Source organism: Hyposmocoma kahamanoa, unplaced genomic scaffold (assembly GCF_003589595.1).
Source record: "Hyposmocoma kahamanoa isolate Upper Pololo Valley unplaced genomic scaffold, ASM358959v1 180, whole genome shotgun sequence".
Lineage (NCBI taxonomy): Eukaryota > Metazoa > Arthropoda > Insecta > Lepidoptera > Cosmopterigidae > Hyposmocoma > Hyposmocoma kahamanoa.
This window is the reverse complement of record NW_020653711.1, coordinates 3,778,275-3,804,744: the sequence shown is the minus strand read 5'-3', so window position 1 is coordinate 3,804,744 and position 26,470 is coordinate 3,778,275. Positions and strand designations below refer to the sequence as shown.

At 36.0% G+C, this 26,470-nt stretch overlaps 3 protein-coding genes across 3 annotated transcripts in view; 1 reads left to right on the top strand and 2 right to left on the bottom strand.

The window, feature by feature from the left end:
• LOC113225962 (fatty acid-binding protein 2-like) overlaps positions 1-4,225 on the bottom strand; it is a 5,272-nt gene extending 1,047 nt beyond the window's left edge. Inside the window, exons 1-2 of the mRNA XM_026458454.1 lie at positions 4,084-4,225; positions 3,275-3,441 (exon numbers count right to left, since the gene is read on the bottom strand). Coding sequence (XP_026314239.1) covers positions 3,275-3,441; positions 4,084-4,162 — 246 coding nt within the window. The 5' untranslated portion in view covers positions 4,163-4,225. The remainder of the gene's footprint in view (positions 1-3,274; positions 3,442-4,083) is intronic.
• Positions 4,226-8,311: 4,086 nt separating this feature from the next.
• Positions 8,312-18,281, bottom strand: LOC113226023 (probable fatty acid-binding protein). Its single transcript, XM_026458529.1, has 4 exons — positions 18,144-18,281; positions 10,161-10,330; positions 8,955-9,065; positions 8,312-8,504 (listed from the first exon to the last, which is right to left on the bottom strand). The coding sequence occupies exons 1-4, from the start codon at positions 18,214-18,216 to the stop codon at positions 8,445-8,447; spliced, it is 414 nt and encodes a 137-aa protein (XP_026314314.1). The 5' UTR covers positions 18,217-18,281; the 3' UTR covers positions 8,312-8,444.
• A 1,393-nt stretch (positions 18,282-19,674) lies between these two features.
• LOC113225917 (trypsin, alkaline A-like) overlaps positions 19,675-26,470 on the top strand; it is a 12,672-nt gene continuing 5,876 nt past the window's right edge. The window contains exons 1-4 of the mRNA XM_026458384.1: positions 19,675-19,695; positions 21,445-21,518; positions 21,718-21,846; positions 22,531-22,766. Of these exons, the coding sequence (XP_026314169.1) occupies positions 19,675-19,695; positions 21,445-21,518; positions 21,718-21,846; positions 22,531-22,766 (460 nt within the window). The remainder of the gene's footprint in view (positions 19,696-21,444; positions 21,519-21,717; positions 21,847-22,530; positions 22,767-26,470) is intronic.

Below are 26,470 nucleotides of genomic sequence, written 5' to 3'. Positions count from 1 at the left end.
CACACACACACACACACACACACACACACACACACACACACACACACACACACACACTACACAAGCTACACATTGACGTATCTTGTTCCATTGCACTGGAGACGACTTTCGAACAAAAATGTGTAGTCTGATGTGCCGTTGTCCGTACATACATGGGACAGTTCAACTTATGTCTCAGGGTGACAGACCTTTGCGATTTGAAACGTCTAAGTGACACTTTTTGTATTATACACATTAGGGCATGGATAAGAAAACACTGTGAGGAAACCTACACAGATCTGCAAAGCAATGTAATGATGTTTGTGAAGTTCCAATCGATATTGGACCCACGCGGGAACTCCAAACCAAACAAAATTGTGAGAGGATTCCTATGCCCAGCAGTGGGACTATAATATTGTTTAGACATTTTTTCATAATATCTAGTGACGGGACGAACAGGTCGTGTTCCTGATGGTAAGCTACACGCCTGTTCGTAACAGTTGCAATGCCACTCAGAGCTTTAAGTCGCAAAAGATCTGAGGGGCACTGCCACTGCGCCCGTCACACTGAGACATAAGTTGACAAGTCTCAATGCCTGTAATTTCACCAGCACCTTTACCCTTCAAAACCGGAGCACAGTAATGCTGACATTACTGTTTAGCGGCAGAAATAGGTAAGGTGGCAGTACTTCCTTGGACGAGCTCATTCACATGGAGCTCTACTGCTACTAAAGTCTGCTACTGCTGTTATTTAAGCTAACTATTGTATTAATATTACCGCTTACCACGACCCAGTCACTACGTATCATAAAAAAAAAGATTAACCGAAACCATGATTAAAAAATTCGATGATTAGCAATCTTGATTCATTGTTGTAACGGTAAAAGAACACACACAAAACACCTATTCGCAAACTTTACGTAGACAAGTGAAATCCAAACCGCATAGAACTAGTGTAGTGGATTATGGTTTACACACCTTCTTTTATATCACTTTTAAATATCAACTCTGATTTGCGCTGAAATCACTAATTCGGAAACTAAAATAGTACCGCGCCAATAACTGACCTGTGTATACGTGTCCGTATATTCCAAGAATATTCTGTATTTATTGTAATAAAGATAACATCCCTAACAATGGGGGCTGTTGCATTCGATGGTATAGGTGAAACAAAACATCTAATCACAAAACAAACGGAATCACATTTCATTGGTAATTATATATTAAATATCTAATTTTGCAATTTCCGTCCATTATAGCATCGCTGAAATTAAACTGGGTAATTTGAAGTGAAACAATGGACGACACCCGTCAATTCCGATTCAGGCTGGCCAATCGGAGCACAGTTGTCACCGTAATGATTTGGCAGTATAATTTTCTAACAAATTGAAAGGCATTTCGTCTCTATACACCGATTTAATGATCTTGGCCCATCGTACGAGTCACAGGCGCGCTATATCTTTTTCTGTAATCTAGTTTTGAATTATTTGTTTAGTCATAAGGTCGTTTATTTTTTTAAGCTGTAAGTACTCCATAAAAAAAACTTTGTTTGTACAATACAGAAGGCACGTGCGTTACCGAGACTGCTTACTCTTTTGTTCTATTGTACTCGAAAGATTAAAAAGATAAAGATGAAACAAGATAAAAGTTGCGAATCGGAGGAAATAATATTTCGACAACTGTAATTCATAACTAAAAGTTAACCTAGTAAATGTATACGAATCAAAAATTTGAGTTTTCTGTACTTTGACAAACGTTGAATATAGATGTAACACAGAAGTTTTCAAATGAAATCTTCTGTCAAAGAAAATTGTAGACACACGCTAGTTGCGATTATAAATTTATAATACACCCGGGTTGTCTTATCAATTTGAAAATCATAATCTAAATAAGACGATTAACTTATTCTAATAATATTATTAATGTTGCTACGTCCATTATATTATGCTTTGTTTTTCACTGACTTCAAAAAAAAGGAGGAGGTTCTTTATTGTACATTTTTTTACTCTGCTATTTGTGATTCCAATCTGGTAATACTTTTTTGTTGGAAAGAGGGTACCTCAGTATTGGTCCCTTTTAAATTTGAAGAAAATATTCCACTTCTAAGGGTGGCAAACTAGGGGATGAATCCGGTTTCGCGCACTTTCCGTTAACCGATTTCCATAAAACTTGCCAAATAGATGAAATTCCAATAAAAAGCCGATAAGCTAAGCTAAGATTTCAATAACATTTTGAGGTCTTTTTTTAAAATAAAAAGTTCTAATTATTATGGTCACATTACTCTACACTCGAGCAAGACTCGTAATTATACCGTACAGTCAAAATGCATCAAGCACGTCTGTACTCTTAAACCCATATCACTGTAATGTCCACAAGTAAGATGGGTTACACTTAAGGGATATGCGCACAATGTGCTAAAGTTAATTCTTTAAAATTGAGACTTAATGCCATACTCATGACTTGAACAGTTTAAAAAATCAATAATAATAATAACAATAACGCACACACTTCATAGCCACACACTAGCCAAACCCTGTGTCACGGATGCCATGGACACACACATAGACAACCACGAATACACCCAACTCAGTAGAGAAATAAATGTTGGCCATACAAATATTTATCCCGGCCCAAGAATCGAACCCGGGACCTCTGCCTTTGGTAACAGTCAGGCCACGACAGCAGTTAAATTTTAATGACAACGAATTAATCACAATCATTTAACTTAACTTCCTCTGTGGACGAACGGTTACCTTGCTGGACTGCCACGCATGGTTCGATTCCCAGGCCGGGAGAAATATGTGTATGGCCTACATTTATTTTTTTCATGAGTTTGGGTATAATTTGTGGTTGTCCTTTGTGTGTGTCCATGACACCCGCGATACTGAGTTTCTCTAGAGCGGAGCTATGAGCGTGTTGCGTTATTATTATAATATAGATACAGCCATCCCACCGATTACCTGATATCAAAATATCAAATTCTCTGTGCTATAAGTACCTACTTTATCTCTTTTATTTCTGTCTTCTGACCAAGCTGGTCTGCCACACAGCGGTCCCGGGTTCGATTCCCGGGAGAAATATTTGTGTCGCCTATATTTATTTCTCTCGTGAGTGTAGTTCGTGGTTATCTATCTATGTGTGTCTATGGTTCGCGATATAGGGTTTCCCTAGGCAGGGCTATGGATGTGTGCAAAAAAAGTCAAATTTCCAAATTGGTCCTTTTAGGAATTGAACCCGGGACCTACTCACCCAGCGCCCACAGTGCAAACCGTTGGGCCACCGTAGTGGTTACTTACATTCTTGCCTCCAACAACTTCATCATATTCAACTCCAGGGACAAAGTGTTCCTCGTGATTGCTTTTATCAGACTTTGTAGTATACAAGGTGTAACCATCGCCTGATTTGACAAGTTTGTACGTTGGTTTATCGGCAATTAGGGCTTGTCTATATTGTTCGTCGGCAACTGTAAAAGGAAGAGTTTAAGTCGTATTCATCGCCGTGGTAGCTTAATGGTTTGACCTACCGCCTCTCAAACAGAGGCTTCGGGTTCGTATGGGAAATAAAAGAAGTTATTGTAAACTGTCAGTGAAAGTCAGTCAAATTAGTAAAAGTCAAAGCACCAAAATTACGGGAATGCCGTCGTTGGGTAATTTTCAGGTTACTTTTCTCAACCTAATTTTGGTGACAATTTTTTTTTTCAAATATTCTAGAATATTATCATGAAGTACGAGTTTGGTAAATCCGCGACTTTGATAAATATTCTATCGATTATCGACTGAATATTAGTCACGCTTAAGTAATAAATATATAGTCTAAAAGTAGTCCTCGGCCTATCATTCATCCAATTTCTGAGCGCAGTTCCACTGAAAATGTCAATTTTTGTAAGTATACATACACAAAATAAGAATAAAGAAGGCAAAAATGCAATTAGTTGTCATTTTAACGTCATAACATTCACAATTCAGTCATTTTTGGGAAAATCCTATCTTCTTTTATAATCTATCGATAAAACTGTAGACAACAACTACTTGACTATTTAAATTTTTTTCGGTTTCATAAAAATTAACATTTATTAAGAATCCTACGTAACGACATAGTTACTCACTTCCAGCGTAAACAGCATTGACAAAGGCATCGTAGTTGTCCTGCCTGTCTAGTTTGAATTCCTTGCCAAAATAAGCCATTTTGCACAGACCCGATTGTTAATCACCGTTTCAAAAACGAAAGTAAAGTGAAACAGGTTTAATAGACGCATTTGTTACTGTTTTATCACTGAAGATAAAGATGGATAATTTGATACCGGTTTATCGCTGAAGCTAACGGCGGATAATCAGCAGATTAGCTTCAGTTTTATTAAATACAAATTTCAAAATCAGTTTTCCTTTATTATTAAAAAGCCTGCCGACATGTCAAATTAATAAAATAGATAGGGTTATGTTTTGCGTTTTTGCTCTCGTTATGATTTCACTGATCTTCGGATACTAAAATTTTATTTTATTTAATTCCACAAATCCCCACTAACGTATACTTAGCACCTACGCAGCGTAATAATTTTGATTGCCTGGATTTTTAAGATCAGTGTCTATTTTCGTTCACATTTTGTTTACTTCTTACAGCCGTGACAATACGACCTGTAAAGGACTCGAAAATAAAGGTCGATTTGTTTGAAAAAACAAATATACGCGAATTAGATCCAAAAAAATAATTTTATTTCCTTAAATTTGTTTCATGTAGTTCATATGATTCTTGTTGATGACTGTCGTGTGACAAAACACATTTAGACGCATGATCACATGTGGCTTTATTATACCGAGGGTACGTAATTATGGTAGTAAGTACTTTTAGGTCGATGTTAATAAGAACACATAAAGTTTAGCATTAAAATATACTATGTTTACTCTTTTTCATTTAAATAAACACTGCAATATTACGATACGGTGACGTTATCATAACGTTCTTTTATATAAACAATCGATCTTGTTAATCTACCTTAAAGGCGGCTTCTCACGGCCCGTGGCCCGCTTCGCGGCCCGCGCTACTCATTTCGCACAAACGCGCCTTGGGAAAAAGGCCATGCGAGCGCGCTCGGGCTCGCCCGTTGCGGTCTGTTCGAATCCGCCGCGGGTCGGTAACTTCAAAGGCGCAGCCTATGCTCTCGGTACAAACCCGAATACGCGCCACCACGCGAGTCGTGTCACCCGCGCGAGCCCGTTCTTACAAATCGGCGCGTTTGACGCGCTCGGGCAACCCTCTTCCTACAGCGCGTTTGGCGTGAGCACGCGCGGCCCGTGGAAATACTGGCCGTGAGAAATCGCCTTAAGGCTGAGTTCTATAAAACGAACCTTATACGAAAAATTTGCTTAGTCGACGTGCAAGTTCGTTTTTAAACCTCAGCTTTAGGTTCTAAGAATAATTCTAAATAGATAAGACAAACATTATTTGAATTAAAATCTGTAGTATTCACATACGGTGAGGGCCAGCTGCCATAACTATAGTTTGAGTTAAACAAAAATCTGTGGTAGTGACTCGTTTAGCTCTTGCAGGTAATCTCGATCTATAATATATATAAATGATTAATGTGTACAGATGTTTAATTACGTAGAGCAACCCCTTGTGTTTCTTGCTCACTCTTCTCAGGGTAATCTGCCTTACGTATGAGCAGTACAATTTAATCAATGTGACAATTTCCAGCGTAATTTACTTATCTATTAAAATAAAGATTATTTAACTTTGATTTTGAGTTAAAAGTTATTAAATCTATCTATCGGCAGGTACCCTGTACAACATGAGCAAATGTGTACAAGTGGACAAGGAACTCTTAGGCTCAACTCACATTGGCGCAGTGTTAAAGCGTTGCGTGGCGTCCACTCTGCGCCAATGCGAGTTGAGTCTAAGGCCTTATTCAGAGTGGCGGCAGGCATGAGTGCGGGAGCGTAAGTCAAAATGTACGTGGACGCTCGTTGCGTTCCCAATGGCCGCGAACACCGCGCGGATAGATATTGACCCTGCCTGCTCGTACCTTTCACAGTGCTTGATCTAGCGTCTAGCGTCTGTTTGCAATTTCGACGTGTGGATTTACCCGCTCGTAGCCGCTTTGGCACTGTGAAAGGGACGAGACGGCAAGACCCGCGCGCCCGCACCCACTGCCGCGCCCGCTCCTGCACTCTGAATGAGCCCTAACGTCAACGGTAAAACTCAAAATTGTGAATCAGTGACTGATAATAACGTATTTTTACCTGTTGTTATCGGTTAAATAGCGCTTGCTCCCAAGATACATAAGGCGTGGCCTTTCGATACAAAACTATGATTAATTCAGGTTTGTATGGAAAATATTACTTGGGTTGGGAACAACTTGAATACAAACTGAATAGTTTTAAGGTCATAGGGAACGGATATATTCCATACTCTTGCCAAATTCAATGTAGAATAACTGTTAACAAACAAAAACATACGATTTTTAGGGTTTTCACCTCAGAATCTTTTACAGTTACCACAATTTCAATATTATTCTATTTTATTAGGCTATTGATAATACTAATCTTGAAGTCGTGTCTGCCTCCGTGGCCGAACGGTTACCATGACTGCCACGCAGAGGTCTCAAGTTCGATTCCCGGGTCGGGAGAAATACTTTGTACGGCCTACATTTATTTCTCTCGTGAGTTTGGGTGTAATTTGTGGTTGTCTATGTGTGTGTCCATGGCACCCGCAACACAGGGTTTCACTAGTGCGGGGTTATATTGTGTATGTGTGTGTGAGTGTGTCTGTGATGATTTTTGTTCAATAGAAGTCTGAAATCACTAGTATGTGATTGAAAACCAACAAAAACATTTTTACTTTGATTTTAGTGATTTTTATTTTGTTTTTATTTGAAGGAAAAGAACTCGTGAGTTCGGGGACATCACACATTTTCCGAGTGTTGTGAACCTTCTTCGACGTGCAGGTTTCATCACGATGTTTTCCTTCACCGAAAACCTCATGGTGAATTTCAAATTAAATTTCGCACATAAGTTTCGAGACACTCAGAGGTGCAAGACTGGATTGGAACCCACGACCTCTGCTTGAAAGGCGGTAGTTCAAACCACCAGGCTACCACGGCACGGCTACCAGATGAGATATATAGATAGTAAATAAATAGAATGTATTCTTTTCGCTAGTATGAATTCCCATCAATGAATTGCGGTGCACTGATAAACGCCGTCTTTACATTAATACCTAAGAATTCTTTTTGTTTTTTAAAAAAATATCAAGTCCCGTCACTTGTCGTGCCAACAAGTCGTGCGCTTGGTGGTAAGCTACACGCCTGTCCATAACAGTTGCAGTGCCACTCAGCTCTTTAAATCGCAAAGATCTGAGCCGCTCAGTCACTGTGCCTCTATTTAAATAATAATAATAATAAAGTGTACAGACTATAAATATCTCAACGAAATAGTTGCGAACAAGACTTTATTTTGGTTTCATAATTACATTTTTTTTCAAAACAAAAAACTTGAAAAACCTACGTACGTTATACATTTCCGATTAAAGTACCGTTATGAAAGAGCAATAGCAGAAACGGACACAGATGGGAAAAGTGTGCGGAAGCAGAAGTAGAGGTCTTTTGCATCATTAATTTTCTACTTAGGCTTTTTTTATAAAACTATCAAGTGACGGGACGAACAAGTCGTGCGCCTGATGGTAAGCTGCACACCTGTCTATAACAATTGCAGTGCCACTCAGAGCTTTAAATCGCAAGGATCTGAGGGGCACTGATTAGTCCCATGTACGTGTAATTTCACCAGCACTCTTACCCTTCAAAATCGGAACACAGCAGTACTATCCTGGATGAACTCTTTCACAAGGAACTCTACTGCTACTAAAGCCGGAAAGACAACACAAATGGTGCCAGGCACTACACCTTCCCCAGTTAGCCAGTAAAGCTGCTGTGGCCATAGGTTGTATATAAACAGAGAAACCTACCATCAATTAAAACTGCTATACATATTGTAACTACAAAGATCGAACACAGAGAAAAATTTCTTCGATTTGTAGGGTTATCACGACAGGGCGCGACTTGCACGAGAGCGACATATAGTACGATATACTGCATTCGTATAGAAATCTCGCGCTTTATAGCTACCATGCTAGCCCTACTGACACAACTTGAACCCGCGTCTGTAACAGGGCCACGGCAAAAAAGCCAACAGAACTAAAAATAAAGATCTGTCTACCGACTCAATCTGTGGCTCTGTTGATAAAACCCCTGTGATAAAACCCTTGATTGGTATTACAGACGCGAGTTTGACTCCTGTCATAGCGAAGCAATGTTTCATTGTGTTCGATCTTTGTATATTATGACTAGTGGAGTAATTTTACAAAAAATAAATTTACAAAAATCAATATTAAGTACTAATGTAGGTATATTATATGTTAAACCTTAAATATCACATTATTCATTTATAATTTAATTGCATTAAAATAAAGACTATTTCATTTCAGTATTTCGTAGACTCGAACGCATTTGCCGTCCCAGCCTTCAGAAGTAGTGGTCTGAAAAGAAAAGAACATAAATATTGTTACTACCAATATTAATGTTGCAATTGCCACGTTGTAATTGTATAAATAAACCATAATTATAATATAGTGTACAAATGGAAATAAATAAAAATTACATGCATTGTTGTCGTTTGGATTAAATATCTATTTTGATATTTTTCGCTTTTTAGTGTAGTGACATTTTGTGTTTTTGAATTTAGTTGAACTTCTTTTAAAAAAAAGTTTGTTTTGGAAGTGGGTTGTTTGGTGTCGGGAGTTTTTTAAACTTTAATTTAAGTTATATTGAAGGTCCGTCCAAATTGAGGTTGTTCATTTTTTCATTCATAAATTTAGTTTGTCGATGTTGATAGAGTCGGTATCTACCTAACAATATTCCTACCGTAAAAGGTGTGTTATCTTTTACTAAATATACTGAGTACTTAATAGTGTTATTCTGTTACTTACCACAGTTAATGTGTCATGTGTAAATTTTCGTACATGAGTGGACTTTCTGCCATTATCTTCAACCTGCGTATGAATCAAAGTGTTGCCTTCAAAAACTACCAGTGCTTTCACCTGAAAACCAAAACCACGAAGAGTTTTATAGACTGTGATATATTTATGTTGTATATTCTATTCTATTATAAACGGACTACTTAAAAATTTGAGTTGCCAAATTGTCAATATACACTACATTCATACTATACGCAGTACTACCCAGGTTCTCATTTATGCGAGCAAGCGAACGTCCGAGTGCGATACGTCCCTTTCCACACGATATCTAGCGTCGTAATGGTAGGAACGGACGGACCACAGCGCACCTTTATTTTCTATACACCACACTGTATTTGGGTGTATGTGCTCAGTGAGCATAATATACTGATTTGTCACTCTATGGCAACTCACAAAAATAAAAAGTTAATTTGCAGAGTTGTAGCCATGTAAGGATCAGCACTCAGGTGACTTACAGGCACTCCTATTACATTCCATTTTCTCGCGTTAGAGAAAATAATACTACATACAGTAATACATTAGTTTTTCTTTATTTAATTTACGTTTGATCGCAATCATGCGTGATATTAAACGACAATGTGTCGAAGCGAAGAAAGTTCCTTCTTTTTAAGTTTTCACCAATTTATTTGAGTAGGCAACATTCATTCATTCTACATTTGCATACCCAAATTTTGCATAGAATAAAATTTCGTAAGAAATGAAACGATTACCAACATTTCGGGCCTTTTACGTGGCCCATGGTCACGGTTGATTGACCGTCAACTGACTGACAGTCAACCGTGACTATGGGACTTGTAACAAACAAACCAACGTTTCGGGCCCTTTACAGGGCCCATGGTCACGTGGTAAGTATTTTTTAAATCCACATACTTATTAACTAAACTAACTGCTAACTCACATATTCAAGTCGAACTTTTGCTCTACATGTGTTCAACCAGTCGGCGATCCCTAATCATGAGATTCCGCGGCGGTGACTCGACGGAAACTACCTACTTTTCACACAATTTAGTTTTTAGTTTAAGTCACGTTATACTGTGATTGTTTTTATTTATCTTTTTAAACTGATGGCCTTTTAGACAATTGTCAATTAATAAAAAGCAAAGCCATATTGATATTGATACCTACTCGTGCCTAAGAAGTATGAAAGTAAAAATATACCTTAACACCATCCGCTCTCTCTTCAATGAACTCCTCCCCTGGCGTGAAGGTGAAGTCCACGGCCCTGAAGGTGGTAAACATTGTGAAGGTATAGGAGCCATCATCGTTTTTGTACAAGCACGCTGTTGGTGTCACCGATATCGCTGCTTTTCGTGATAAATAGCCTACCTCTGGAATTTAAATTTGTATTTGTTACTAAACTAATTCATTATAATTAAATTTCTATTGAATTGATATTCAATTATTTTTGTGAAATTACTCCACTAGTTTGTTATAATTATTAATATAAAGAAACGCTTAGAAAAAAATCCTACGATCCGGCCGGATTCGAACCGACGTCTTCTAGCAAACCGGTACCAGATGCTATGCTAACTAAGCCACGGAACGAACCAGTGGTCCTCACGAATCTTTCTATGTGCTTGTTGTCGAATATTTGTATTTTGGTTTTCAATCACTTTTTTAGCCGTAGCGCCATCTATGAGAAATCTATGAATATTTCGTCGTTGGCTATGGCCGACCGCGCGGCCGCCGCGAGTTTCAGAGTGGTAAGGTTCCATATGTACTCGTACATTACAAAAATTCCCGTGCTTGGAACGCTTCCGCGGCCGCCTCTGTGTGGCCAGAGCATAAAACGCTATCACTATTTGTGTTTTGTTTGGAACATGCAGTTGCTGTGAATGTTCTTGTCGATTTAAGTGTAGATTTATGTCGTTGTATGCAATGAATTATTTAAATCCCGCCCTAAGCACTTACTAAAATTCCTCTTTGTATTGCTGTATTTCCATGTACCTATTGGTATTTCTGAATATCTATAATTGGGTTTCAGATGTTATTATTATTATTTAAACTCAATTTATATTGCGGAATCTAAAGGAAGGTAATTTTTGTAACGAAATTGTACGAGCGAAATGAACTTAATGCCAATTGTTTAACGTACAAACTGGATACGATACGGTAGCTTCAGGTATTGCCGAGACTGCGCTAGATTATTCTAGATATTATTTTGATGACAAGGACATAAAATAATAATTAACTTAACTACGACAAAATAATGGCATGCATAGATTATTAAGAATTAAAATTAAGATTTAACATTTTTGTAATTAAAAGTTAGTACTTATATACTGTTAAATTAATTTAATTAAGCAATTTGTTTACTATAAAATTGTACGTACGTGTAAAAAACAATACGTACTAACACAACAAAGTTATTATTTTTATATTTTTAATATATATCTGTCCAGCTAAGCCGAAAAGGGCTATCTTAATCGGAGTGAGCATTGAGAAAATCGACTTTTTGTAAACTGTATTTTCGCATCTTCAAAGATAAATCTTTTTGAAGATGTTAATAGTAGATTGTACAACAAGTGCATAAAGACGATTTTATTTTAGGCACTAGAGCATAAAATCCTATTTTATGCAGCCTACACCCAGCATTAATACGAACTTTAAGAGCATGAGAAGTGAAAAATTGATTTATACGTATTTTTGTATGTATACACGGTGGAACGGAACGACCGACAAAGCCGAAAATATCACGTTAAGAACCCTACATACATGAGTTTTATTTACTTTAAATGTAAAATCAGAGCAGTTGGAAAATGTTCGTCCAGATTTAAACCTTTCGCGGTGCAACAACCCTACGCCAATCAATCGTGTTAGTACATCTACTGCCCCACAGGCGGCGTTCGTATCATTGGCACTCGCAGAAGAAATAAGCGTACTCACTTGAATAGGTAATTAAAAAACATTGAACTTACTTTAAATTAAAAGGATGTTCGATTTGTCCACGTCCCCTTTGCTCTTGCAGACATTCAGACATTTCAGACACATTCCTGGGTGTGCCGGTCACACGCCGATGTGGTTTTCCACACAAACACACTAATACACTTTACTTGCTTAACACAAACACTACTTATAAACAGCACTATTCCAATAAGTTGCTGTCACAAACCAAAAATTAATAAGTAAACGGTGTTTTGTGTTGTAAACACGAGAAAAACATGAGACCACGAGTCACCAAACAACCAGGCATTTTGAACTAATTTATGAATGAAAAAGTGTTACCAATTAGACTAAAGCAAATATCACTAAACAGAATGGTCACAGTACAGGCAAAAGACTCCTGAATACTAAGATAAAAATAATATTAAATTTTAAACGATTAAACCTAATTAAATATGCACCAATAAATACCAAATTTTTTTTTGTCGCTAGAAATAAAAGACGCTTTTGATGTCAAATCGTCACATAAAGGGACAAAGTTGCTTACTTGGCAACTCTGCATAGAGATGCGCGCGGCGGCGGCGGCGCCGGCGTACGCATCAGATATCATTGATTACTAATATCTAAATGTTAATTTTAAAAAGACAATTATGATAAAGAAATAGGTTTCGCAATAATCGTCTTGTCTGGTATAAGTACCATGAGCAATTCAAAAGTAAAAGTAAGGTAACTGCAGGTCGTTTAATAAATTGTAATAAATAATCAAATTTAGCAATGTGGTAATCGATACTCAAAAATAAGAAAACGAACCGTGGAGGTGGTCTGCAGACCTCCAAGAACCGATTTATTTATTTTTACATTACATTTATTAAAATTTCAACTACTCATCTCAAGTTAACAAAAATTTTCGTTTTAAATGTTGATCTCATTAAAATGAACTCTTCGTTTTAAAGTTAGTAAATTCTTGTATTGTAAATTAAAACTATTTCCAAATGCATTGAAAAATAGACTAGTACAAAAAAAACGATTTCCCAATTATGCTGCCAAAAACAGATAACAGGTATCAAATGTGCATCTCTAAGCGGTTATAGGCGACGTGAATGAGTGCCTCAATTTACTATTTTACGTTAGGGTCGGATTAAGGGTTACGAGACTATTGTAATTTGAGTATTTGACGCATGTTATAGAACGTGTTTACTTAATTTAGTTATGTTTATTTAAGTTAGTCTTATCTTACGACGCAGAAAACATGGTTGAACTCCTGTCAGAATCATTTAGAAAACTTTACTTTTCTTAAGTTGTTGTAGGTAGTTTATAACAACGCTTAGTTTAGAAACAACATGTCTCCCGAAGATTCTATGAGCGGTGCATTTTTTCGGTAAATGTAAATATTGGGTCGTCAAACACGGAATTTAAGGGTGTTAATTACTCTCAAAATAATACAATAAAATACCCGCATAATTAATCATGATTCACATGATGACCGATCAAACAAAGTGATTGATCAAAGAAAGCGACTGATGGGGTGCTGATGAACGACGGAGGTCAGCGACCTATTAAATTACAAAGTTTTTTGCCCTGAGTACCTCCCGGTAGTTGCCTCCAAACAGCTGTGTTTTATGATGTAGGGTTGACAATACAGACTTTTCAAGCAAATCTTTATCATTGAATAACTTGGAAACTATTACACTTAGAGCAAAAAGACTTTCAGTACAATTAAGTACATATTTAAGACTCTTCACGGTTTTCGGCTTTGTCGGTCGTTCTGTTCCACCCGGTATAACGGTGCACATAGCATTTACAGTAAAAGGGTTATTAAATAAAATTATATAAACTTCAATGATTTTTTTTATGATACCTCACTAGGTATAAACACCCTGCTAAATAAATTTACAAGTCCTATGTTATTTTTCGAAACTGGAACGCAGCAATGTTCACATTACTACTTGGAGCCATAAACAGGTAAGGTAATATGACCATGAAATACGTTTTTTATATGTTATATTTTATATAGATACAAATCTGAGGGCATATGTTTGTTGTACGCCTGGCGGTACGCGACACACCTATCCATAGCAGTTCTGCCCTCCCATAACTGTAACGAGATCTACAACCCCTCTAATCGGTTTTTTATAAGTAAGTACCTTATTTAGTTTCAATATTGTTAAGCTAAATCAATGTCAACCGTGGCCATGGGACCTGTAAACGTCGGTTTATTTGAAAAAACAAATATTTAAATCCGGAAAAATAGTTTTATTTCCTATAAATCAAAGTACCTAATTGAGAATTTTTTTAAGTGAAAATATTTTGACATAATTATTAATACAAAGATCGAACACTCAGAAAAAATTCCTTCGATCCGACCGGATTCGAACCGATGCACTATGGAAAATCGAGGTCTGTTTCAGATCAAAAAACTTTCTTATTTGTTAAGATAGACTATTGAATTTTTGCACAAGCATAGAGTATTAAATACTGCTTTAGTTAAAGTTCAGATGCTATACTTTTATAAGAGTATGTTTATTTTTGAAAAAAAATTAAAAAATATATTTCAGAAATAGCTTTTATTTGATTTCCTTAAGGACAACGCTACTTATATTATTAATAAAAATGTATTATTACATCAGTTTTTTTTAAAACAATCATGTTTAAGCTCTTATCTATTTAATTAAGAAATTAAAAGTTATAAGATTACAAACACGTATAGTAAAAAAAGTTACAAAATACTAATTTAAAAGTAAAATAATGTTAGAAATGTATGTATGTCAATGTCTATATTATGTTTTATTATACTTGTTGAACTTCAGGATCCAAAATGAGTTCATTCACTTTTAAAAGATCCAGGGTATCTTCATCAAGTGCCTTCACACTTTTGCTATATGTTTTTCTAAGACTGGAAATGTACGGATCTGATGTGTAGAGAAGAGTATGAAATACATCCTCATTTGTAGCTGATCGAGAGCACTTCCTGGCATGATGTAGGGGAAACTTTTTATAATCCTTATTACGGGATTCTTGTGCATCTTCGGAAAGTTGACCAATAGGAATTACACCAAAATGCTTAATGACACTTTCACCATGAATCAAAATTTTGTGTACTAAAGATGGCATGTAGTACCATTCATAATTACTTACATAAATTCTGGCAGTTTCCATGGCATATTTGCCAAATTTTTCTGCATTTATCATTACGCCTGATGAAAGAGCTTGTAAAATAATTTACAACCTTTTGATCAAATTCACATCCACTCCGGTGATTTCAGAAGAACAATTTGCGTTGTAAAAACTTCCACTTCCACAAAAACCACTTCCTTGTCGTGGTTTGTCGATGATCAATCCTAGCTCCTCCCGAAAAAGTTTTTGTACTAGGGTTTTCTTGCTTTTGTCTTTTCTTTTCTTCACTTGTGGCTGACCATGTCCGAAAAGAAAGATTATATGAGATATGTAATACCATTTCCATACAACGAATCCAGGCATGCAATGTGGAAAGTCCGTATTGATATGCATTTTCGTTTTCTGGCCTACTAGTGACTTTAGTCAGATCATTCATTTGCCGTGGAGTAGCTCCACAGATTGTACACGTGGATCCAGATGGTATATCTGTTAATACTTGAGCTACTTTACCATCTATCATAGTCAGAAAGAGTTCGTGCTTCCCATTCACTCCTTCACCTTCTTTATTAATTAATGATGGCCGCAAGGAAATTATTTGGTTCTTTATTTCATCAACAACAGCTTTAGTTTTTTCAGGAGTTTCTTTACAAAATTCTATCGATATAGGCCGACAAAAACGGATTGACGAAGGCACTGGATTTTGCCAGACAATGTCGCCAGTAAGCTCATTGACTAATTTAATAGGCACTAACGACGTAATAAACAAATTTGCATCAGAAACAAGTTCAGACTCCTCTGGAAGTTTTTGTTCGTACTGACTTTGACCAGATGAACCATCACATCCCCATTTACTGTATAAAACTAAATGACACAATCCAATCTTATACACCGAATCTATGGCCAAAATCCTAGCTACAGTGTGGTCCAATAAATCTTGAAGGTTTAGTACTTTTGCATGTGTATTTGTAATTTCTATTGCTGTATATGGTGGATAACATGTCTGTGTGATTTCTTGTATTTTACAAAATGGTGGGAATAGAACACAGTCTCGTTCGTTTGTTAAATTCCTTAAGTATATATATTGTACTTTCGTTAAATCTAAGTCAATGAAATAACTCAATGCTTCTTGATCCATTAGCATTTTGCTCTCACTTGCGTTTTCTATGAGATTCAAATATAGAGACTTTGTATCATCACGGTCAGCAAGCCTTAGTTTTTTCACGAGTTTTGCTTCTATTTCTTCTCCTATTGAACGCAAGCCCTGAACATAGGCATTGCAAATGTGTTCAAAGCCATATTCACTAAATAGCGCGGTATTTTTTCGTTTTTTGGTTGATTCTGTTGAGTCTCCATAAGAGACACAGGGTCTTCCGCGTTTCCCAGAAGAAGTAGATGGCGTGATGTCAGGTGTTACTACTTCAATGCTCGGTAAGGTTACCAAATATTCAGAATCCAACCAATTTTCGTTCTTTTTTAGAAACGAATCCTTTTTCCTGGACGCTTCTGCCCATCGTTTATTAAAGGAAGATTCCTTTGAACATCACTGATAATAAAACACACGTTGTCTTCAGAAACATGATAGTTTTCTTTTAAAACTGTTGATAGGGTTTCAAGTTTTTTTCCTCCTTCAATGTATGAGAGTAATAATTCACGCTTGGAACACTTGAAAGAATTTGACATTTTGAAATTCAGTGATGATACGTAACAATCAAACGTCTGTTTAGTTTTATTATCAATTTGTAATAGCTTTATTAAATTAATTCACTCTTCTTATATAATTTCATAAATAAGGGTAGTGTGCATTTTGTTGATTAAAGTAGTACCACAAAATAAGTGCAAAATGTAGACAAAACGCCCTGTTATTAATAAATACCTATAATTTAGTGAAATATACCGCAAACTAATCAATTCAATAGTACAACATAAGAAACCACAATAGATAGCGGTTTTCCGTTTCTTGACTTATATCGTAGTTTTCGCGATAACTTCTAAAACCGCACGTATTCGCAGCTGATTTTTATAAATGTTATTTATGAATATCTGAGCTATAAAACAAAACCAAATGTAAAGCACCGGGAGACATCGGTAACTGTCAAAAGTCTCGATGAATTTCAAATACGTACCTTTTTTCCCCCTCACTTTTTGTATATTTTTTTTATAGAAAAATAATCAAAACACTATAATTGCTTTAAAATCTATATACAATGGGCTTTTTAGAAATGCATAACACTTTATATATATTCGCACAAGTTTTTGAAAGAAATGAAATTTAAAGTATTGAAGCGAACAGACCTGAAATAGACATTCTTACGAATTACAATTTCTCACATTAAAAAAATCTATTCCAAATGCAATTCACGCAAAATTACTACATTATATTAAAGTACCACTCTAATACAATTTAAAAAAAAATTAAAGTGCGTCTAAAAAAAAATGAATATTAATTTTTAGTTATAATTATTAATACAAAAACCTTTGTTATAATAATTATAACAAACTAGTGGAGTAATTTCACAAAAATAATTGAATATCAATTCAATAAAATTTTAAAATATTTTGTCAGCTACCAAAAGGGAAATGCATTGGTTATGACAAGGACGGCAGAGTTCCAGTGCAACTCAGAGCTTTAAATCACAAAGATCCGAGGGGCACTCCTACTGCGCCCGTTACCTTGAGACATAGTTCCTTGTTCCTGTAATTTCACCCTTACCCTTCAAAACCGGAACGCAGTGTAAGGTGGCAGTATTTCCCTGGACGGACTCTTTCACAAGAGGTACTGTTGCTACTAATATTTGCTTGGGCCTATAGCTTATAATTATATGTATTTAAATACATTTTAATGTACATTGGGCGTTTGCGTTTTCCCATTGTAGTTCGCTGGGTCTTAGAATGTTATTTTGGTTTTGGATAAATACGTATTACGGACTCATTAATTCTTCAAAACCCTCCGACTCTTTTAATATATATTTCTTACCAAAAAATTTATCCATTTTTTTATGCAATTATTTAATCAAAATGACACCTTTCTCTATAACAATGATTTTACAACTAACATTTCAAATAACAATAGGTTGGTAATTAATCACTCGCGAATATACATTGGTTAGTTACATGAATTAATGAATAATAGTTTAATTGACTTACCGATATGTTTTAAATAATTTTCGAAATTGTCCGATGTTTTTAGTCTATACTTTTTTCCCACGTAATTATCCATTGCTTTTGTTTTTGTAAATTAAATTCTTTCTTTCACAAGCACTTGCGCGACGCGTCAACAACTCAAGGCGGTTTGTTTGGTAATAAGACCGGTCATCTCGTATGTTCGGTATTATTTTGCCGAGACGTGACTCTATAATCGGTACCTTAGACGATACATTCTCAAAGGACCAAGACCCTGAACCCAATTGACTTGTAATTGGCGGAAATTTGGCAACTTCAAATGACGCGTAATTAAATTTGTACCTAATCGTTGATGTATAAGTGATATTTCTTAAATAGAAACTGTTACCATAGTATTGAAATTTAGCATTGTTACTGCATTAGAGGTGGGATACTTTAGTATTAGATGTTAGAGTGGATTTATTATGTATCTTTGACACGCATTCTAGTTTTGGTACCGTTAACGTCCTAGAGCCACACAGTGTCTCTAACGCACGTATTTTCATCCAACAATTTTAAAAAATGTTAAAAAATGTTTTAAAATTTGAAGGTTTCAAAATGCTCACAGTAAAGACAACGATTTCTCGTGAAAAATTGTCAGAAATTCAAATTATTGAAGAAAAATTCAAGTCTAATATCTGGCGGTATGGTCTATTCCATACTAGTAGCAGTAGAGCTCCTTGTGAAAGAGCTCGTCCAGGGAAGTACTGCCACCTTACCTATTTCTGCCGCCAAGCAGTAATGGTCACATTACTGTGTTCCGGTTGTGAAGGGTAAGGGTGCTGGTGAAATTACAGGCACATGAGACTTGTCAACTTATGTCTCAGGGTGACGGGCGCAGTGGCAGTGCCCCCAAGATCTTTGTAATTTAAAGCTCTTGGTGGCACTGCAACTGTTATGGGCAGGCGTGTAGCTTACCATCAGGCACACGACTTGTTCGTCCCGTTACTTAATGTCATAAAAAAAAAAAACAAAAAAAAATACGAAAGACGGCAAATTTTACTATTAAACATTTTAAACAAAAAATTACCATAACAATTACGGACGCCATGTTGCTAGTAGCCATGATGGGTTTAGGGGAAACTGTGTCGGACCCGATTTTTTTTTTAATGTGTGCGCATTTGACCTCCATCTCACCTGATAGAAAGTGAAAAACATTTGCATTTTCTAAAAAATAGGTAAGTATATATATTTAGTTACACTGAATGTCCAAAAATTCTATAATCAGTTACTTGGTCTGTCCTTTTTATGTTTACTTATTTATGACTACTTGTTTACTTATGATTATGACTGGTTATATTCAAGTATTCGTTTGGGAACTAGAGTTACTGCAATAATTACAGAACGCGCAAAAACCGGTTGCGTGAATGTATTTACACATAGACGTAACGATTCTGTGCTTTAAGTATGTATTATAGTGTGTCAAAAATTAATAAGTTATGCAGATTCATAAGAATATATTAATTACCTAACAAATTATCGATAAATTAATCAAATAAGTTTAGGATTGATTACCATGATGGAAATAGTCAATGGCGTCAGTAAACAATAAAATTATCCGCATCGTACTTGCTTGTTGTTCTCATAGCTTATTTTCCTTTTTTTTCGAAACTTCGTGGTTACATAACCATGGACAAACTTAAAGACAACGATTTCTCGCGAAAAATTATGCGAGAATAAAATTAATGAAGAAAAGTTTAAGTCTAACAAGTGCGAAAAATTTTACCATTCAATGTTTTAAAAAAAGAATTACCAAAATCGTTACGGGTACCGTGAATCTCGGAGGCGTGATGCGTTAAGGGGAAACGGTGTCAAACCCGATTTTCGTAAAAAACATAATATATTTGCTTTTACTCAAAAATAGGTATGTATAGTTACACTGAATTTACAAAAATTCTATAATCAGTTACTTGTTCTACCCTTTTTATGTTTACTTATTTATGACTACTTTCTGATGACTGGTTATATTCAAGTATTCGTTTACGAACTAGAGTTACTGCAATCATTACAGAATGCATATGAACCGGTTGTGTGATATCATTAAAGTTTAATATATAATGCTTTGCCTGCAGCTATCGCAGACTTACCTATAAAAATATAAAAGTTATTTCATTTGTTATGTGATCTGTTTATACGACATCAAAGATTTTTTTTAAATGCAAAAAAAAAATGACATTTTGTTTTTATTTGTGCTGTTCATACTTCTTTGATATTGTTTATTTTATTATTACAGCACCCACTGAGGGGCGGTAGGGACCACTTTGGGAAACAATGATGTATATGATTGCTTTCGAAGATTCCTAATGTTTCTTATTGGACATCCAATTTTTTTTTAATTATCAAGCGACGGGGCGAACAACGTGCACGACGCGCCTTGTGCTAAGCTCCACGGCTTGTGCTAAGCAGAGGTCGTGGATTCCAATCCGGGCTTGCACTTCTGAGTTTCTCGGAATTTATGTACGAAATTTAATTTAAAATTTAATTGAAACAAACATTTAAAAAACCCTGCACGTCGAAGAAGGTTCACAACCCTCGGAAAACGTGTGAAGTCCCTTACCAGCATTGACTCAGCGTGGTTTAAACGCTCCTGAGGTGAGATCCGTGCCTAGCAGTGAGACGTACAAAAGGGTTGATAACGATGATGACAAGAAAAAATATATTACAATTTCGTGTCTGAACCAACTTTTAAATCACGTTAATTAAAAGTTACAGTCTTATCATAGAAAACACAAGTATTTCAACGATTATAATGAATTATAACTGACAGCGCTAAACCTGTTTAAAGGCCTCTGTAGAAGTTGTTTTCTTAAAGGTAAAAATTTTCCTTAATTCATTCATGGAATGTAATAATATTCTAAGACTTATTCAAGTTATAATCTTTTTTAACGTGCTTGTTTACTTTGCTATAATTGATTATAATGAGATTCATATTTTTTTATTAAAGTTACGAAATATACACAACATTCATGGTCTCTCAATATTACACATTACATATTGTGACGATGTTGATCTCCTTGATCCCACCTTTTTATCATCCTCTTTTCCTTCCCACTTTCCCATTCATGTTCCTGGCCACTTATTTTTTAAATATTGAATAATTCTCGAATTTCCTTTTCTGTTCACTTCGATCTGTCGTCACTCCGATCAAAATTCTTGAAACGCGAGGACGTACCCATAAATCACAAATCACCTTCCTTTATTGTTAAATATCACGTCAATTACTTTTAAAATTAGATAGTTATATAGGCCCTTTTAGGGTATTGTATCTTTAAAGCGTATTGCACAGTTCACGTACCTGGGTCATATTGCGACAGAAGACCTCAAGGATGAGGAAGATATAGAGAGGGAGCGCAGTTCACCGTAGGTTCGAGGCAGGGCACTGTTGGCTCATAGATTCACGCGGCGTACGACTGGATTAAAGCTAACGCTCTTCAAAGCATACAGCAAGAGCTTCTACACGTGTGCTCTATGGACCAACTTTACACTGGGATCGTACGGTGCCTTGCGAGTGCCTTATTGAGGCTCCCCCATTTATACAGTGCATGTGTAATGTTCGCAGATACTGCTGGGACAATTTCTATGCTATCATGTGTAAAATGTCCACACCAATAGTACGAAGAGTGAGGGGTAGCAGCAACCAGATCCTGAAGATGATAGCAGACAAGATGGATGCAGCACTGTTCTGGAGGTTCACTGAGTTACATGTTTTACGTGTGAATCAGTGATCCGCGGGGGGTTGTCTTCATCCTTGTTTGTGTTAATATAATAATAAGTAATTTGTCAGCCTATAAAGTGACTGTACCGTACTAATTCTAATACATTCATAGTTATTAGGTGTGTTATGTTACTAACTTGTATGGACTATATTGTCTGAAAATAAATTATTTTTATTTTATTTTATTTAATATTGTTGTGTACTGTGTTTGTTATTTAGTTTCATAATAAGTGTACCTTTTTCATATATTATTTTTATATGTTACTGCCTTCCTTTTCCTCTTTTATCATCTCTACAATCAATCTTGTCTTCTGCATTCTCATTTCTCTAAGACTAGGCTACTAGTTCATCTACTAAGTATACTTTTACCGATGTACCACACTGTACACTTGCTGCGTGGTAGAAGGTAGAGCAATAGAGCTCCTTGTGAAAGGGTTCGTCCAAGGAAGTACTACCACCTTACCTGTTTCTACAGCCATATTAGCATTACCACTGCAACTGTTATGGATAGGATTGTCGTTTATCACCAGGCGCACGAATGTTCGTCCCATCACTTGGTATGATAAAAAAAACCTACAGTAAAGATTTTTAAAGTCTTTAATATTTCTTGCATTTTTTTTAATGAAAAACATGATGATACAAAAAAAATCTGGTCAGGGGATCTTCCGGCGTCGGAGGTGTCCTTAATCATGCCGCGGTATCCCTAGGCATGCCGCAGTGTCGCGACATGGTGCTCGCGCCTGACTTCTCTTCAGCTCTCTACTCCCCTCGCATTGCATACCCATACAGTCGCACTCGGCGTCCCAAAAGCGTCCTAAAGGAGGCCAAAGCAAGGCTGTTGAAACATTACGAGGGCGGCCGGTTCTGCATCCCTGACCATGTGCCGCAGCTTTGTTTTTGTAGTCGTAGTAGTAGTGACCCTTAGCATAGAAATTTCAACTATAAGTTCATAAACCTTAAGGCATATTACCTTTCGTCACCTAAAAATCCTCTGCGGAGCCGTCTCGTCCATGGGCGCTGGGCCTCATGCAGATTATCTTGGGCAATGATATGCTTGTTGATCTAATACATAAACGAGATCGTATTATATAGCGCGAGAGTAAGATCATAGCAGCAATAGAGCTCCTTGTGAAAGACTTCGTCAAGGAAAGTACCTGCCACCAAGCAGTAGGTAATGTGAGCATTAATACGTTTCTAGTTTTTTGAAGTTGTTTGAAGGTGACTTGTCAACTTTATGTCTCTGGGTGGTCGGCAGTGGCAGTGCCTCTCAGATCTTTGCAACTAAACTCTGAGTGGCACAGCAACTGTTATGAGAAGGCGGGTTACAACAAACATAAGCAAAAATTTTTTAAACTATTTTAAACATTATATAAATGACGTAACGCACAGCAAAGAATTTTACTGTTACTGTATCTCAAGGTGTGTTCAAATTATTTTTAGCTTGTATAGCTTTCTTATAATCACCAATCTCTCTCACAGCAAATGCATTCTAGAGAAATGATTAATGATGTTCCTATCCATTTTTACCTATGTGTACTTTGTAGACGGTGTTTCAAAATATACTTTGAATGCCATTACTAGATACTTGCGCTTCGCTTTTTAGTAGCAGTAGAGTAAAACGGCAGGTATATAGATAGTTGTTAAAACTGTAGGTACCTATTTGAAACATAAATATTTAGTAGTACATAGTAAAAATCCTTGTGAAAGAGTTCATCCAGGAAAGTACTGCCGCCTAGTCGTAATGTGAGTATTACTGTGATGTGAGCCGTAATGTAAACGTTCTGGTTTTGAAGGTTAAGGGTCCTAGTGAAATTACAGGCATATGGGACATGTCAACTTATGCCTAAGGGTGACATCCGCAGTGGCAGTGCCCCTCAGATTTTTGAGGTTTAAAGCTCTGAGTGGTACTGCAAATGTCGCTTACCGCCAGTCCCACGACTTGTTCCTCCCGTCATACAAAATGGTATCATACAAAAACAATAATATAAACATTACTGCGTTCCGGTTTTGAACAGTAAAGGTGCTGGTTAAATTACAGGCAGATGGGACTTGTCAACCAGGCTTAAGGGCACATTGGCTGTGCCCCTCAAAACTTTGCTATTTAACGTGCACAGTGGCACTGCAACTGTTATGGACAGGTACGTCATTTACCACCAGATACGCGTCTTGTTCATTCCGTCACTTGGTATCATAAAAAAGTAAATATAAACACTATTAGTAAATATTACAATTATTTAACAGACAGTGAATCCTAGAACATTATCAAGATGGAGTTAATTTGTCTGTTTTGGCTTAGAACAGGACAGGCATCCAAAAAATAAAGATTTACCGGGGGAAACCCCGAAGGATTTATTGTAGTGGACCTATTCTAAATCACTCGAAGGTTCCGATTTGGATAAATACACAACAATTTTTTACCACTTTATATAGTTTAAATATAAAACGTATTCAAATGCCCTTGACCATAAAAACAACATGTTATACAGTACTATCCTAAAAACTATTTAAAAAAACAAGAATCACCGAATTAGAACAGCTTATATTCGGTAGGACAACGTGACGGTCTCGGTCCTTAGAATATATTAAAAGTATATACATAATAAAATAAATATATAAATATATATATAAATAAATATATTAATCTGATTATTTTAAGAAATGACAGTTTTGGGAGTCAACACACGGTATGTCAGCTTGAACTTTACGTCCAATGCAATAATATCCAAAATGACTTTTTCGCTTCCGTTCGGACCGCCCCGTCACGAAAGGCACAACATTTTTTTCGCTCTTATTACATGGACACAAATGTCTTTCTGACCGTCTTATTACGATTCCGTATCAAATACAGCGACCCTCTTTATCGTAAATGAATAAGATGTACGATATTACAGAGCTTTTAAAATCGAAAATTCGCTACTAATCGCCGTTGGTCTACAACGAAAAAGTGTTTAATAAGTTTATTACTAGAACCAGTTTGATACTAGGCACAGCTTATGATGTGAACTGCAAGTTTGGATACCACTTTCCACTTAACATCGGGTGGAGTGAAGTCATTTGCCTGTCATGTATAAAAAAAACCGAATATACATTTCCCTGCAAAGGCTGGTTAGTAAAGCCAGGAGCACGACGGTATTTGATTACGCAATTTGAAACTGTGTTATGGGTTGCTTAATTTCAACCTTCATGAATAAACATGGTTTCTAGATTGCAGGAGGATTATATTTGTTAGTTTTAAATGACTCAAAATGTGACTTAAGAATTGTAATTTGTATATAGGGTGTAACGAAAAGGGTTAAACCATACTGCAGCTTATTATCGTACCTCCTAGACATTTCCAATGATCAAGACATCACAAATATACTATAAAGTGTAGATACGTATTAAGTACATGCGAGATCTTTAACTACCTATCTCTCTTCAGCTAGCTGTTATTTTATGATGAACCACTTGAACCAGTAATCAAAGAACTGAGTACGTAAGAACACTGCATTTCAGTGCCTTAAAAATACGCTACTTAAGTCGAAAAATTATTTAATATCCAAGCGTCAATTTCTACAAAATGTGTAAAATAATATCTGTGTTATTTTTGTTGTTATTTGGCCAAGGTAAGAATGTATTTAGTGTTAATTATTCTTCCCTTTCATTTTGTATAAGGCATGTATAATGCGATGTGGCGATAATAAACCTTGAACTCTCTGTGAGAAATTCCTTCTTAGGTTTTTACGAAGACCTAAAACAATGTAAAAATTATCTGTAGAGTTCGTATTCAGTTTTGTTTACGTTGTGACAACGATTTTTGGTGGCTCATGATTATTATTATATTATTATTATGTTTTTCCGTTGATAAACCAAATAATAATCTTAATAGTGTTGTTATACATTATTGAATAGTCTTAAAGTTTAAGTAGGTTAGATTTAAACACTTTCGTAGTTCTTTGTCAACAAGTCGTGCGCCTGGTGGTAAGCAACACGCCTATTCATAACATTTGCAGTGCCAATTCAAAACCGGAACACAGTAATGCTTACATTACTACTTGGCTGTAGAAATAGGTAGGGTGGCAGTAGTTCCCTGGACAAGTTACCTTTTCACAAGGAGCTTTACTGCTTTAACTACTACCACGCAGCAAGTGTACAGTGTGGTACAGCAGCAAAAGTGTACCTAGGAGATAAACTTGTAGCCTAATCTTAGAGAAATGAGAATGCAGAAGACTCGGTCCACAAGATTGACTGTAGATGATAAAAGAGGAAAAGGAAGGCTGTAAGAAATAAATAATATAATGTTGTGAAAAAGTTACAATTACTATAAAAGTAAATAACACAATACATAATAATATATAATAAAAATAAAAATATTAATAAAAAGAAAAATTAAAACAAAAATAAAAATGAGAATGAGAATTAGAATGAGAATGAAAAATTAAAATTAAAATTGAAAATTAAAGTTGACGTTGAAGTTAAAATTGAAGTTGAAGTTGAAGTTGAAGTTGAAGTTGAAATTGAAACTGAAACTGAACCTGAACCCGAAACCTAAAACTAAAACAAACTAAAATTAAAACTAAAACTAAAACTAAAACTAAAACTAAAACTAAAACTAAAA